Below are 15,689 nucleotides of genomic sequence, written 5' to 3' on the forward strand. Positions count from 1 at the left end.
CCTCCCTAGAGGGGATGACGATAACCCTCCGAGTTTTAACTCTTTCAAAAGAGGCTAAAGGTCTCTCCTTCGTGGGTGGGGATGGCCTCTGAACCTCAGGGCATGCCATTCTCCGCCAAGCCCCTCACTGCAGCATGGTTGCAGTGCCAACAGGTGGATTTACCAAGAGACTCTATTCCTTGTGGCATTTCTGCCGCGTCACACTGGAGCTCAAGAAATGAAGCTGGCTTAGGGCCAGCACCATTCAGCTGAAAGCAGGTTGGTGTAAAGCAGTGTTTCTCAACCTCAGACACTGTTAAGATGCATGGACTTCAACTCCCAGAACTCCCCAGCCAGCATTCTCCAGCATGGCTGGCTCGGGAATTCTGGGAGTTGAAGTCCACACAACTTCAAGTGGCTGAGATTGAGAAACACTGGTGTAAAGCAATCCACTGGCCCCAATCCCGGTTGGCTTTTCTTACGAAGGTAGAATGCAAACCGGACATTCGCCTCTGTTTCACCCGTGTAATTTGGGACCGACTTGGGACCTTAAGCCACGTGGACAGTTTTTACTGGAAAATCCCAACTGCCCCAGAGCAGGGGACTGCAGTGCTGGCTGGGAATCCTGGGAGCTGCAGTCCAGCCCTTCCAGCCTGTTGTGCCGACTTAGGCCTGAGGGCGCTTTGGGCCCGGCTTCGCCGCGGGCCCTCGCAGGCGCTCCCTTCCCGCACTGAGCCGCTCCTCGGAACGGGAACCGGAAGTTGCCCTTCCGCGCGCGACTCTTCCCGGATCGTAGCTCTGGGGCTGCGGAGGGCGGGGCGCCGAGGCCCCGCCCACCCTCTCCGGGAGTCCGCCCTCTGGCGGCGGCGAGCCGGCGCTCGGCCCTCTTCCGCGGCCCATGGACGGGCACGGTGCCCTCCCGCCCGGCGCCGTCCTCGGGGAAAGCGTGGAGCCGCCCTGGGGAGGCCTGGCTGGTAAGAACGGCGGCGGCCCCTTGCCTCTGAGCACGTGCAGAGCGTTTTCTGCCGGGCGGGACGGGGTGGGGTGAGTTCCCTCGGGTCGCTCTGCATTGCTATCCCCGCACCGGCCTCCTGGAGCTCAGGTTTCCTCGCTGGGCGGGGAGTGATGGGCTGCCGGCTGGGGCTGATGGGAGCGGGAGGCCGGCCTGGAGGAGGAGCCCCGCATCTCCCGCAGCTAAGAGAGGACTGCAGGGCCCATGATTCCCAGCCAGGGCGGAGGCCGAGGAGGCTGGCGTGTCGCTGGGACTGGTGGTGGCCTTCAGCGGGGCGGGGGGGGGTTGCAGCTCCCGTTTCCTGCAAAAGAGCCTAGGAGGAAAGTGCTTCTGAGCATGTGCAGAGTATCTTTGTGGCGCAGAGGGGTTGGTGTATTTATTTATTCAATTTATATAGAATAATTTATATAAATTGGGGGGCCACATGGGGGGGAGGAGGGCGTCCGGGGGTCCGCTTGCCCTCCTCACCCACCACCTCGCTGTCTCTCCTGCCCCAGCTGGGCCGCCCGGCAGCCTCGGGAGCGACGCCAACCCCTTTTCCTTCAAGGAGTTCGTGCGGAGCCAGAAGCAGAAGGCGGCCGCGGCCTCGCGCGTGGGAGCCCGGAGTGGCGGCCCCGAGGTGAGGGGGCGGGCGAGGCTGGGGTCCGGGGGTCTGGGGGGGCCGCGGCTCTTTCCAGGGCTCCTCCAGGTGGGTGACGCCGCCTTCGCCTCCCCCAGAATTCAGGGAGAATCTTCCTGGAGGTTTGGAGTCGCTTGTGAATTGGGGCAGGGGGCTGCCGCGAAGTCTTGGGGCAGGGGGCTGCCACCCCGCGTCCGGAACTGGCTTGGGAGCAGGACAGGCTTCTAAAAGTAGGGCGATACGAGTAATGGAAGTTTCCTCCGCTGACTAGTCTTTTCATAGAGTAGCAGGGCTCCTTCAGGGGCGGGGGAGTCCCAGGGTAGCACGTTCAGCCTGAGGTAAACTTAGGACCTGGGACGCCCGCAAAGTCCTCGAGCTGAGGCAGAAACGTGGCTGGGCCGCGGCGGGCGCCCCTTCGATCAATGCCCCGCTGGCCTTTGAGAAGGCCCTGAAGACGCGGCTTTGCCGTCAGGCCTTCGAATCCCGTGGAGGTGTGGAGCCCGCAAAAGGTTTGCATGGTTTGTAAGATACTGATCGTGCTCCCACGTGGCTTCGATTTGGGTTTTCTGTTGCAATGGTTTTGCTCCGTGTTTTCTGTTATTTTTAACGGGGCGAGTCGCTCAGAGTCACGGGTGTGAGATGGGTGGCTATATAAATTGAACAAACAAATAAATAAATACTGTGGTAGTTGAACTCTGCTTTAAAGCTCTGAGCTGGAGTGTTCTTGCTGCTCCTTCTGCCGGGGTGGCCGCTAACAGTGGTGGTGACGGTGCAACTCCTCACCTTTTTCCTACCAGTTGTTCTTCAGACTGAGAAAGAGCATTTGGAAATCTTTCTGAAAAGAGGAGAAATGTAAGGGAAACGAAAAATTCTCATGAACAGAGTGGGGTCTTCTTGTCCTGGCTCGAGTGGCAAAGTGGGCAACGATGTTGTGTGCACGAATGCCTTGCTCACTCGGTCTGCAGCCTCCCATTCAGTTTCAGGAGAAGACCTCAGAAGTAGTTCCTTCTTGGCCATTGGGGGTAATTTTTGGGAAGCTACAGCTTCTGCTGGAGAACTTCCGTCTGCTTGGTGGAGAAAGGCCCTTTGTGCTCAGCTTTCCTCATAAGGGTCACCTAGGAAAGGCGCGAGATGGTCAAAATCCCAACCTTTTTGCTTTGCTTCTAGGAATCATTGAGGTACTCCCTCCTCCTAGATGACAGCTCCTTCCTGGCTGAGTCGCTGGGGTTGGACAAGGACTTGCGAGAGCCATTTTTTGCAGACCCAACTGCTTCAGACTCCTTGCTGCGTGACGATGAGGATGATGAGGACTGGAGCAGCACATATCAGCCCTTGGCCGTCGAAGAAGCCCACTTGGCCAGGGCCCCCAGCGCCTCGCTCAGCAACAGCACTTTAGACTCTTTCTACTGCAATCTCTCAGACCTCCAGACCTTCTCCCCAGAGCAGCTGGGAAAAAGTGACCACGTCTCGCGTGACACTCTTGGGAAAGGGGACCAAAGCTCACCGGGTGATCCAGTGTCCCCAGAAGATGGCTTCTGCCAACTGTTGCAGCTGCGTTACGAAGAAGTGAGTTTTGAAGTCTCTCTTGGGAATCTGTTCTCTTTCCTGACTTCTCCAGAACAGCAAGGCTAAACTCCTAGCAAATGCATTTTTGCTACTTGTATATCCCACCTTTCATCTCCCAAGGTAGCATGTATAGTATTTTCTCCTTCAGTTTTATCTCCACAGCAACAACCTTGTGAAGGAGGTTGAGCTGACAGCACACAATTAGTCTAAAGATACTGTCAGCCCTATAGGGTAGACCAGACTAGGTCTAAAACTACTTCTATTAGAATGGCTATAGTAACAGAGTCTTACAGGTCTGAATGTGTCGTCCGTCCCCCCCCCGCCCCCCCCACTTCATGTGTACTAGGGAGGGACTCATCTGAGGCATTTTCTCAGTTCTGCCCCGGACTTAGGTTTCTTTTATCTGACTGTTGGCTTGGTAGTGGCTCTTCCCCGCTGTCCTTCAAGGCCATCCTTTATGTCCTCTACAGATACCCAGTAAGTTAAAAGGTGAATTTGAACCTCAGACTGCCCAGTCCAGCATTTTAACCATAACACAACTATGAATAGTAGTTGCTGTCTTCTCACTGATTTCTAGGCTCGCTGGACAGGGCTGTCTGAATAAGAGTATTCATTTATATTTTATAAATATTATAAAAGTTTATATTTTCCTGCCATCATATTAAGTCTGAGATCCTTGGGTTCCCTGACTCACCACTACCAATTTTCTGGACCATGGGCCCATAAGTTGTTCTGGAAAAGAGTAAAAACAGGTCGCTGCACACCAATATTTTGTTGAAAGCTATGTTGCAAAAATGGCCGTCCTGTGAGGGTGCCCACAATTTGTTTCCCAACTTCCAAATACTCACTGGTCCAAAATGAGTCCCAAAGAGTTCTCTCATCCTGTGGTGTCCTATTTCACATCAAGTTTCCCTTTTGATCATTAGGGGGCATTAGAAATCTTCTAAAATTCCCCTCCCCACCAGGAAGCTTGTATTCTATATAAAGCTTCATTGTAATTTCTTTTGTGTGGCTGAACGTGCAGATTGGTGATCTGGTGTGCTGTTCATAGTCTGGGAATTTTAGTTTCCTTTCTGATTGTAGTGTGAAATACAGAAAGGCAGCATCACACAGATTTTGAAACGTCACAAGGTTTGCTACACACTTTGTGAGAAACACCAACTTTGGTGGCTGTTCTGCAAGCAGAGAACTCCCCTTGTGGATCGTAGCCAGAGACAGAGTCCTGTGGTCAAGATATTTTTCTCTTTAGCTGCTTGTCATTTCCTTGTGACTTCAGACTGATTTTCTATCTTGTTGCCCATCCACCCAGTGCCACTTTCGAATGGTTACTTCCAAGAATTCCAAAATCCTTCAGCATCTGAATCTTTTCTTTTTGTAGCTGAAAGAAGAAAATTCCAAGTTAAGAAGTAAAATAAGCCAAATTCAGGCTGTTTCTGAATCTCAAGCAGAAAGGTGTGTATACAATTAACTAAGATTAGTAGAATAATAATAATATCTTTAATTGATTAGTTCACTGATTTGAACCCATTTAAACAAGAGGGAAGGTCCCCAGCTTCCTTGAGAAGAAAAAAAAAAACAGCACAGGGACCCATATCACTCTTTAAATATCTGAAGGGATGTCACACAGAAGGTGGCCAGGTCATTACAGAATGCAGATTATAGAATAATGGTCTGAAGTTACAAGAAGACAGATTCAGCTGAACATTAAGAAAAAGGCTTCTTAATGGCTGAACCATTTCTGCAGTGCAACCACTGACTCGGGGAGGTGTTGGGCTTCCTTCGTTGGATGTCCTGCTGCAGAGGTGAGCAATAATGTCAAATCAAGTCAAATCTTTATTACGGCTGTAAGACCAGCAGTCAAGCACTGTGATTATGGATGCCTTCTTTGGATTCCTTGCTGAGCAGGGGGTAGGATCGAATGGCCCCTTCCAGTTCTGTAATACTAAAAATGCTTATTTATGGAATTTATCCTCACCTCATTCTGGGGAAATAACGTCCCAAGTTATAACAAGGTGGTAAATATTTACTTAATGTTTAGGGTTGGCAAGCTTTGTGTTAAGAGGCATTCTCGCTCATCTTGTGCTCACTGGAGATTATGGAGGGCAATACTCATAAGACTACTGTTGAAGGGTAGAAATCAAGGTGAAATCATTCTCTCAACTAGAATAAGGCATCTGGAAAGGACATTAGAGAAGAACAAACGGAAAGAGGAGAAGGAGGCTCATGAGTTGGAGGCGATGGTGCAGCAAGTGGAAGAGAATCTCCAGTTAATGACGGTGGGTCTGATGTGCTATGGGAACGAGCGCTCTCCTGTGCATGGCTCTGTAGCAGGTTAGGTCTGGATAAGGTGGGAGCTGTTCCTGTCTCATTCAAGGACTCTGAAGTGCATGGCTGCTCCCATTCTACAGCCAGAATTGATATGAGAGTAATCCACTCTTCCACGAAGAGTTGGACACGACTTAACGGCTGAACAACAACAAATCCACTCTTTGTGCGTCCCTGTTTGCCTGCGTTGTGGTCTTCTCCTCTCCCAGTATTAATTAAGAACTGCGGGTTGTGTTTGGTCCTGCCCCTATAGCCCCCTAAGTAAACCTTTTGCTGCTTTCTGTTCCAGAAACGGGCCACGAAAGCAGAAAACAGTGTCATCAAGCTGAAGCAGGAAAACATGCACCTTCAGGTACAGATTGAGGCCTTAGATCCAGGCCTTTAAAAACATACAGATGTGCACAACAGCGTGTTCATGGATCACACCGATGTGATTAGAGAAATGGTTAAGAAGCTTGGAGAGAGAAAATATTGGAGCTGGTAACCAGAGTAGATTGTGTATTTAGATCCCACCAGTGAGGAGTCTCTGAAGCACATTATCCTCACTTGAGACAAACAGCTTCTGAGGATAAGGTGCATGGCTTTAACTGTTCCCCTCGGCCCTGTTTCTTCCCAAGCCAGCCAGGGATCCAAAACTAGCAGCTGCAGCAGCATCTGGAATTGTGGTTCTAGCTGGCCATGTGGCTGTTTGTGAGTCCTGTGATCCCGAATTGATCTTGACTCAGTGCTAGTGGGAAAACAGGCTTGCTGTAGGCTCTGTAAGAACAAATAGTTCCTATCTGAAAAGTCAGCGAGGTAGAGAGGGGGTATACTCTGCAAAGGAACTTGTTCCAGGTAGTTAAATGCCAGGTTTTTTAAGTTGAGCTTTCTAAAATAAAGACGTGGTGAAGCAAGCTTATCCTAAGCAAACCTACTTGGAAGTAAACCTAGGAGTAACCATAACCCTGAGGGTTGCCTTCATGTTACACATCCTTACCTAGCTGGCACTACTCCCAGAAACATTCTTAGCTTATGTCACACTTTGGAAACCACACGGCAGTACGTAGAAGGCAGTGCAGCTGTCTTGTTTGGGAAGTCAACAATTAATAAATGTGTCTCTGCTTACGCGAAGGTTCAGGTGGAAAACTACAAATTGGAGAATGTAGCCTTAAGGTCTGGCCATCTAGAAAACCTGGCTGTAGTGAAACAAAATGCAGATGTTGCCTTGCAGAATCTTCTTGCCGTGGTAACAAAATCTAAATCATCAATCAGGTAAGTCTTGAGGTTGTTGGAAGTAGACAAAAACACTGAACTCATACAGCATGCAGAGTTTTGTTTAATAACCCGCAGTTGGCTTGGGAAGGGCTGAAACAAAGCAAGTCCCATTACAGTTCAGTGGTGCATGTACACCTAGCTGATTTGTTGGTTTATAGTACTGTATATAAACCTTTCTTGTCTTCTGGTCCAATGGAAAACAGATGCCTTCTTTCTTTAAATGGCCCTGGAGTTTAAGCAAGTTGCCATAGGCTAAATAATGAAATAGTACAATGGATATGACTTGTCCAGGCACTGATGGGTTAATTCCTACCTTACTTTATTTTTTTTGGAGTGCCTTCAAAGCACTTTTAACATGCTGCTCTTTGGCTTTAGCTACATAGCAATTCCTAATTACAATAATTATAACATAAAATTTCACTCTCTATAGCTGGGGAAAATATTTTGGGCTTTTACAAACTATGTGCCCAGCATGCCTGGTTTTTGCTTCAGCCACCCAAACTGCTAAAGCATCATTCATATGCATTTACTTGCATAAGTGTGTACAGGTTGGTAAGCTTTATTTTGAACCAGATGGTTGAATTCCCAACTTTAATCTTGTAAGAATCCAAAATGGCTGGAAAACAAGGTCGGAGCAGAAAACCTTAATGGCTAAAGTTTAGGGGAGTGCTTGGGCCATGGTGGCTGGGCCTCTGATGCCAAGTTGTGGCCCCAAACAGGACAGAGACAGGATTTCCTGCTTGTTTTCCTTAGGGTTTTTTTTGGGGGGGGGCATGGGGAGTTAAGCTAAATTAAGTTTATTTAAGTCTTAGTTTGGGTTTTCCACTTCAAAATAGCAGATGTCTAGATCAGAGAGAATGCGATGGGACACCAAAGAGGGGGAATGGGGCGTAATTCAATACACTTCATTCAATACACTTGAATGAGTTGAGTCTGAATCCCAGGAGGCAGCAACATCTCTTCATTGTACTCTGTACCTGTTCTGTGTTCATTCTAGGCAGCTAGTTTCAGGTGCAGAACAACTGCAGCTTGTGGCTGATCTTCTGAAATCTATAGACAAAATATCTGAGATACCATCACAAGGAACTCCCTGAGAATCCATTACCTCTCATTCTTGGAGAAAGATAAGATTGGAAACCGGACTTTTCAAAGGCATTGTGCTGTGATCTTTAACTTCCAGAACTGTTAAGAAGGTTGCAGCCCTTGGCTATTATGTCTGGATTGATCAGTGGAAAGCATTTCATAATCTACTAATAATGTGCAGAGATAACCAAATATTTTCCCACTTCGCTGGCTGGCTGGCTGCTTAGAGATTGCTTGAATTTAAAAGTCTAGTCAGGAATATATTTGTTATTTAACATGGCTGCCAGTCAGAAGACAAGCTGTCCCTGAGCACAGTTATTGTTATTAAAACTGTCTTTTTGGTGGAAATCACATTTCTTGAAAGCCAGCTGTCATATGGAGTGTGATGAGACCTTTTATTGCTTTTTGTACAGCAAAGTATCCAGGATTTAACCTTCTGAATATACAGTTTTGAGGCTTTTTAATTTCTCCAGGCTTTGTAATAGTATTATTTTTTAAATTAAAACGAAACTGCAAGTATGGAGTGTTCATCTGTTTGGTTTGTGTTTTATATTTTAATTATTTTCAGTCGTGGTAAAAAGCATGTACATGAGGAAATGCCTCCTCTTAAGAGTTGGTTGCGTGCTCTGGAAAGGTTGGATACCATTGTGAACTTTTTTTTTTTTGCAAAAGTTGCCATCTGTGCCTGTGTGTTCGGAATGCGCCCCATTCCAGTTCATACCAGGGCAGCGTCTTTGTGAGTTGATAGCTGTTGTCACAGAAGCGATTAGGTGTCTGCCCTCCACTGCTAAACCGCTGCAGTAATCAAATGAGCCATTGTAGAATGATCAGAGCAACTCAAAGGAAGTGTATGTTTGGATGATCCAAGGTTTCTATCTAGAATTACAGGGCGAAACTGATAAAAAAAGAATCGAGACGTGTGCTTCCACTGGCACCCAGTGAGAAGCGCCAAAGACTTTGACCTTGGGATTAAGTCTCTCAATAGCAAAGGGATACTAATTAAAACCCCATCACGCACCCAGCTCCAACTGAGGTTCCCTGTAGGGATGTTCTGTGGCGTTTTGACTTCTGGAAGAAAGCCAGGATATAAACCTCACAAAGACTTGACTTGAAGGATTCAGCCAGCTATTAAAGGAGGCCCTGAGTTCATCCAGGAAAAGAAATGGTAAAACGGTATATAAGGTGTTTCTCAAATCTTGGTACTGCAGAGCTCAGTGTTGTCCAAACTTGGCCACTTTAAGATGAGTGGACTTCAACTCCCAGAATTCCCCAGCCAGCCATGCTGGCTGGGGAATTCTGGGAGTTGAAGTCCACTCATCTTAAAGTGGCCACGTTTGGACAACACTGGCATAGCTTTTACGGAAAATCACGTACACGTGTAATTCCCCCCCATAATCTGCTATTCAATGCCCTGTGACCTGATGATGGTTGGGGACCTCTGCTGCCCCTCCCCGCCTTTCTTCAATCCCACTCACGCAAATGTTAGAATTTCAAGCCTGGATAACGGCGCCTCTGGCTGAGCTCACCCCACGCCCTGAGCCCTTTCCTTGTTCGTGGTTCCCTAAGACTTACTCCACAAACCACGATTGAGCAAGCCATGGCTGAACGTGCTTGTCTGGCCTGCAGTGCAGGCAGCGCCCCTTCCTGTTTTCTCCCCAGCGGCCCTGCGAGGTAGGCTGGGCTCTAACGGGCTCTGTGCCCGAGGCGGGCCTTGAACGTGGGGCCTCCCCAGGGCCAGTCCACCGCCCTCCCCTCCTCGCCAGGCTGACGACGGGTGGCCACCACCGGTCCGCAGCACGAGCGTCGCGCGGACTGAGCGGCTCCCGCAGAAAGCGCGCCGTGCGGAAGAGCGTCATTTGGCGTCCTCCGCGTTCATTGGCCGCCGCCACACGTGGCACGCCCCTCCCGCTTCTTTTCCTTCTGATTGGCTGTTCGCAAGACAACACGTTCATACGGCAAGGTCCCTCTCCCTCGTTGTGCGCCGCTATCGGGCAGGTGATCTGCGCCCGGAGTTTCCTCCTCAACAGGATTGGCCCAGCCCCGAGGACGAGGCGAACAGCGCATTGGCCACCGAATGGGCAAGGGGGCGGGGCCTAGGAGGACAGCCGGCGATCGTTGGGCCTGGGAGTGGATGTAGGCGGGGCTCCCCCTCCCGTGTTGCAATTCCGGCTTCATTAGCCCGCGCGTGACGCCACCTCCTGGTCCGTCACCCGGCATGTTCCCTCGCTTCCGGCCGGTGGTCGTAAGCGCTTCGCCCGCGACGGCGACTTTGACCGGGTGAGACTGCGTCGCGGGTCGGGCTGCAGCCGGCCAGGGCCTCTTTTGGGGTGGGGGAGCGGCGCCGAGGGGCCGGGCCCGCGCCAGGCTGCGGCTCGCCTAGCCGCGGCCTGTGGCGCAAGCCCCGGGGGCTGGGTTCGCGCACGCGAGGCGAGACCCGGCCCGCAGCGGCGGAGCGTGTGGCGTGGGCGGCTTTCCGGGCTGCTGCCCGCCAGGTGGGCTGCTCTGGAAGGGCGGCGGCGGCGGCGGCTCTCCGCCGCGTTCGCGGCCCCCTCCCGGGCGCCCCCCCGCGCCTGCGCGTTGGGGGGCGTCGTCGTGCGCGCGGCGCGGCGAGGCGGCCCCTTTGCGTCAGCTTCTCTGCCTCGCCCACAGGCGCCCCGGCGATGGAGATCGAGGCGGAGCGGGAGAGGATCCGGCGGGAGATCGAGGAGCTGGAGAGGAGCCTGGGCCCCGCCGCCCCCGGGGCTGGGACTCGGCAGCCGCAGTCCAGCGCGGAGTCCGCCTCCGAAGAGGAAGGTGCGAGGAAGGCCCGTCTCGCCCTCCCCGCGGCCTGCCTCCGGCTCGGCGGGGAGGAGGGCCGAGGAATAAATAAGGCCGGAGCGGCGCTGTGGTGCCGGATGTTCCCCTTGCGCGCTTGCGAGGTGTCCGCGGCGTTGAAATGCTAGTATAAAACCCCCAGGGAGAGAGAAGCTTCCTTCCTTTTGTTCATTCCGTGCGAGCGCTTGCGTGCTGCCTGCTTCGGGGGCCCTGGGCAGCCGCTACAGCCCTCCTCATTGAGCGACTGCCTCGGTTAGCAAACATTCACAAATACGAATGCGAACAGTAACAAAACATTCACTCTCCGCTGTATGAGAGAACTTTGTCTGAATGAGACAGCAGCAGCCAGTGATCTTTGCGGTGTCTCTCTCTCATTCAGCGACCTGTTCGGTTAGGGACCATTTCGCTTAACGACCTGGTCATTGTAACAGAACGTGATTGCTAACTGAGGAGTGGGTGTAGTCATGCAAGCAGCAGGCGTATGAGCGTAAGCATCAGATGATACCTGCCTGTAGGAATGAATGATAGTTAAGGAAAACAAGGCAAGCAAACTCAGTCCCCAATTTGTGAAGTAATGTGATCTCAGAAGTTCCATTTAATCCTAAAAGGGGGGGGGGGATACGCAGTAATCTTTTTGTCCTGTGGGAGAGGTGAAGACACATTTATTGTGCCTGTCTACGTCCTGCAGAGAAGAAATAAACAAGTTAAACATAGTGTTTTGTTTTTAAAGGACAGTGGTGGCTTGTGAAAGCTCTAGCACAAAGCTGCACAGTTACTTGTTGACTTGGGCCCCATAGTTTTTTTTGTACCGGTTTTGCCTGCTGAGGCCCCAGGTGCAGGAAAGAAGATGGTGTTACATGGAGGGATGAGCTCTTTTTTTCGCTTTACCTTCCCTAAGTCCGTCTGAAGGCTTACTGCGTCGGATTTCTTTTGGGGTTTTTTGGAAACTGAACAGCCAGCGTTCACTGATTTGCCACTGAAGTTTCAGCAGTGTAATTCTAAGACTTTTCCCAGAGAAGTGTTGGGCAGCTGTAAGCAGGACAGTGTAGCAACAGATCTGCTTTCGTCCTTTAAGTGTTACTGCTGGTGCTGCTGATGGTTTAAATTGCCAGTAGGAATGCCAGCTTATTTAAAACCAAATGACTGCTAAATGCTGTTGTGAAGAACTCTTTGCAACAGGGGAGGTAATGTTCTGCTAGCCTGGGGACATATTTTAAGTTACTTTTTTCAGGAGCCTTAGGTGGGCTTTATTGAACAGTGATGGAAATTAGCAAAAAATCATAGTATCATGAATAATTATAATAATAATGATAAAAGCCAGAGAACTGTTTTCGTAAGAATGGCCTGTGAATTTGAATTTAATGAGCTAAATGAAGGGCTTCCTGATCGCAAAGTGCTGTCTCATAGCAACACAGTCATGGGTGATTCCTTGTTTCAAAGTTACCTTTTGAAATGTTTCATTTTCTCACATTCCTGTCTTCTTTTCTTATCAGATGACCTGGAAGAGGATGAATCTGATACGCAAGTTGACATGGCAAGTAACCAAGTCAGAATGTATCTTTCTGTCCTGGAAGTTGGGTGGGGCAGTCTTTGAATAATGCTGCACTTCTGGGCACATTTTTCTTTTTAATGCTCATCTTTGTAGAAATAGAGGAATGACTAAAAAGAAAGAAAGAAGTAAAGTGATGGGTAGAAATTGTGAGAAAGCGGAGTTCCCTGCTGATTTATCTGCTTTTTGTAACACATCTTGGCCTCTTATATTAATATTCAAGATTCTAAACCTTTGATTTGATTCTACCTACAGCCAATGTACGTGCTTTCCATTTATAAGAGGACTTTACATGAAAAATGTGTGACTGACTCTTAAATTACACTTATAACCCTGTTAAATAACAAAAACCATAGTTAAACTCCTTGGATTCTAACAATTAAAGATAATGAATACATGGTGTTAAAATAGAATGATTATGCTACTTTGCAGTGTAAGGAAACCAGACCACCTGTGCCCCAGGGAGTTTATAGTGTAATTGTTAACAATGAAAGAGAAGGGGGTGGCTCAAAGAAAGAATAAAGATGATGACAAATGTGGGAACAGTTTCAGTAGCAAGAGATGGAGCAAAAGAAATGAAGTTGTAGTAATACAAGTTTCTTTTGGCTGAGGCTTCCTAGAAAAGTAGAGATGTCAAAGAAAGATTTGTAAAGAGACCAGTATTAGGAAGGGTTATTAGCATCCTCCAGTCCTTGAAAGACTTGACCTTAATTAATATTAATATCGAGAGGAGTTCCTTGCTTTCACTAATTATTGTCTAGGCCTAATCCCTTCTTCTATATCAGGAGGTGGACCCAGGTGGGGAGAAAGATGCCAGTGAGGAAGAGGAGGAGGAAGTCAACCTGCCCCAAACCCCAGAAACATGTCTCCAGATGAACCTGGTTTATCAGGAAGTGATTCAGGAGAAGATTGAGGAGATCAACAGTCTCCTTGCCCAAAATAAAAAACAGCAGGTGAGTTAAACTGCAGGAACCTCAGGAACGCTATGGAAAAGCCTCATCTCCTGCGGGTGCTTTGAGACTAAAGTGGTTGTCTTTCCCATAATAGCTGTCATGTTGGCACAGCATGCCATTTCACAGGTTAATGGAGATCAGAGACCAGAATCTATTCTTTCTAGACTCTTGAGTACAAGGTGTGGTCCGATCTCCGGCACACAAACTTACCCCTTTCCCCGGCGGTATAATTTCTCACCCTACATTCAACATTTCACAGGATCCAGTCCTTCTAGTCACTAATTCCTCCTGATCTGGATTTCCCCTCCCTTTTTCTTTTGGTTTCTTCATCATGACCCTTCTGAATCAAAATGTAGATCTGAAAGAGGATAAGTCCATTCCAAAAGTGGCTTTAAAAGGCTGGCTAATGACCGACTGGTAAATTTGGGTCTAGGGGCAGAGGAACTGTGTACCCGACTGCACACGTTTGTTGCTCAATGGTGAGTCAGCAACTCAGTGGCCTTTCAGTTTTGCCTGCCATTTGCTTCATAGTCTGTTGACTGGCAGTTTCAGAATCCCTGCACTTGGCTTGCAATCCTTGCACCGTTTTGCACCAGTCTGCTAGAAGTGAGGAGAATTTTGTAAGTGTGAACGCTGAGGTGAATTGTTTGAATAATTGGGTGGTGTGCCTTCTTCATCTTAATGACGGGATACAGTTGGACTGGGGGTCATCCAGGCCCGGGATTCTGGCTTGGGCCTGATGAACATGCCGAGATGGTTCTACCAAATGAGCGCCTTCTGTTTGTGAATGCCCTGCAGGAAAAACTCACATGGGAGCTCGCTGGAACAAAAGGGATGAAATCAAGCGATGGAAAATCTTTGCCAGCAAATATGTTTTTGGGCCATTTTATGAAGCCGTATTTTAAGGACAAAACATCAGGGATTGTAAGTATAATAATAACAACTTGTTAAACTTGTATGCTGCCTGACTCCCAATGACTCTGGGTGGCTCACAGCAATCAAATTAGAATCAGATCAATAAAAAAATTAAAAGATGGCAAGCGTGATAAAGCAAGGGGAGCCCCTCTCCGTTGCCAAAGGCCTGGGTGAACCCAGGTTTTCACGGCTCTTCTGAACAACAGCAGAGTGGGCCCATCCAGATCTTGGGGGAAAACCTGTTCCAGAGTGGGCGTGCTTCCAGGGTCCTGATAGATGACATTGTTTAATCGAAGGAACACAAGAGTGCGCCAACCCTACAAGATCAAAGTGGCCAGACAGATACTATGGGAGACAGGCGGTCCCTCAGGTAACCAGGGTCTATGCCTGGAATGACTTGGCAATTGCTGGTTTCGCTGGTTCGCTTCTCCCTTTGTATAGAAATAAGCTTTTTTGTTTTCTGCTCTTCCCCAATTGGTAGTCCTCAATTTTTTGCACAACAGGGAGGAAAACTTCAGCCAGATCTGAGGCGCTCTTCCCAGGTGTCCCTCCTAACAGGATTAAGCTGGTCTGTGCCATGCAACTCTCTCTCTTTTGTGGTCTGGATTTGCTTTTCTTGAAATCTTTGAACAGATTCTTTTCTTCGTGCTAGAATTCCCTGGGGGAGGGAGTTGTTTTCTGGCAGGGGTTGAAATGAAAAGTGGAATAAAAGTGTTGGATTTTCCTCAGGGCCCTCCTGCCAACAATGATGCTCGAGAAAAAGCAAGGCATGGCATCAAATCTTTTGAGGAGCTGATCACTATCAAATGTAAGGGGCCTCGGGTGTTACGGTAAAGGAACCTAGCTTTGGACCGTTCAGTGGGGAAGGGGATGTGGGTTGGCTTGGCATTCTAGCCCCGGTTTCTGCTGTTCTTCCATCTTTTCATAAAGATTTCTAAGAAGTAGTTGGACCTGATGGCACGCCCTTAGCAGCCACTCACATCCAAGAAAACTAGATTCTCAGAGTCCTACTGACCAAAGTTATTGAAAGAGAAAAAGGAGGGTTGTTACAGAAACCTTGGCAATTGGTTACTTTACCTCTAATTGCATTTGGGCAGGGATTCCTTGATTCTCTTGCAAACTCCCCATGCAGTAATGGGCAGGGGGCTGGGCTACCTCTTTCCCTGATAAAGAAGGAATGTGCTAATGTTCTAAACTGGCATTTTTTTCCTGAGAAGTCCATCCTATCTTTCTGAGATCGATTCATCAGGTAAGAGCACCAAATGCAACTTTCCTAAAACCCCACCCTGTTCTTCTTCCCCAGGGAAGAGCCGAGAGAAACTGCTCCTACGACAGTCTGTCGTGAGTGATTGCTTAAAGCATTTGCTGCAGCCAAAGCTGCTAAAGTAAGTTCTCACAGTTCCTGCTAAGAAATAGCAGAAAAACATCTTGTGGTCCCACGGATTGTGTAGACCAGAACAACCTGCACTTTCTGGCAACTGGTTTTAGGTTTTTCACAGCCTAAAGTTCTCTTTAACCAGAGCAGTGTTTCTCAACCTTGGCAACTTGAAGATGTGTGGACTTCAGTTCCCAGAATTCTCCAGCCAGCATGCTGGCTGGAGAATTCTGGGAGTTGAAGTC

The 15,689-nt window shown here is 48.8% G+C and overlaps 2 protein-coding genes across 5 annotated transcripts in view; both read left to right on the top strand.

Moving 5' to 3' along the window:
* The first annotated feature begins 803 nt into the window (after positions 1-803).
* ENTR1 (endosome associated trafficking regulator 1) lies at positions 804-8,356 on the top strand. The gene is made up of 8 exons (XM_088147203.1): positions 804-953; positions 1,489-1,610; positions 2,778-3,176; positions 4,555-4,628; positions 5,341-5,452; positions 5,791-5,853; positions 6,613-6,752; positions 7,753-8,356. The coding sequence occupies exons 1-8, from the start codon at positions 878-880 to the stop codon at positions 7,847-7,849; spliced, it is 1,083 nt and encodes a 360-aa protein (XP_088003329.1). The 5' UTR covers positions 804-877; the 3' UTR covers positions 7,850-8,356.
* Positions 8,357-9,814: 1,458 nt separating this feature from the next.
* Positions 9,815-15,689, top strand: part of SNAPC4 (small nuclear RNA activating complex polypeptide 4) — a 32,330-nt gene continuing 26,455 nt past the window's right edge. The window contains exons 1-7 of one of the 4 annotated variants that reach the window (XM_088147172.1): positions 9,815-10,115; positions 10,488-10,631; positions 12,146-12,186; positions 12,987-13,154; positions 13,953-14,078; positions 14,799-14,877; positions 15,373-15,454. In XM_088147172.1, coding sequence (XP_088003298.1) covers positions 10,499-10,631; positions 12,146-12,186; positions 12,987-13,154; positions 13,953-14,078; positions 14,799-14,877; positions 15,373-15,454 — 629 coding nt within the window. In that variant the 5' untranslated portion in view covers positions 9,815-10,115; positions 10,488-10,498. Of the gene's footprint in view, positions 10,116-10,144; positions 10,331-10,487; positions 10,632-12,145; positions 12,187-12,986; positions 13,155-13,510; positions 13,634-13,952; positions 14,079-14,798; positions 14,878-15,372; positions 15,455-15,689 lie in introns of those variants that run through there. The other 3 variants (XM_088147173.1, XM_088147174.1, XM_025174563.2) reach the window with 3 other exon arrangements.

Source organism: Python bivittatus, unplaced genomic scaffold (assembly GCF_059951505.1).
Source record: "Python bivittatus isolate LINGU-HERP-01145 unplaced genomic scaffold, Pbiv_v1 ctg000160_np1212, whole genome shotgun sequence".
Classification (NCBI taxonomy): domain Eukaryota; kingdom Metazoa; phylum Chordata; class Lepidosauria; order Squamata; family Pythonidae; genus Python; species Python bivittatus.

Bases quoted from the DNA above. Each gene is read 5' to 3' on its own strand.
- ENTR1 (XM_088147203.1), top strand. From the start codon at position 878: ATGGACGGGCACGGTGCCCTCCCGCCCGGCGCCGTCCTCGGGGAAAGC. The intron at 954-1,488 runs GTAAGAACGGCG...CTCCTGCCCCAG, and splicing joins GCCCTGGGGAGGCCTGGCTG to CTGGGCCGCCCGGCAGCCTC. The intron at 6,753-7,752 runs GTAAGTCTTGAG...TGTTCATTCTAG, and splicing joins AAATCTAAATCATCAATCAG to GCAGCTAGTTTCAGGTGCAG.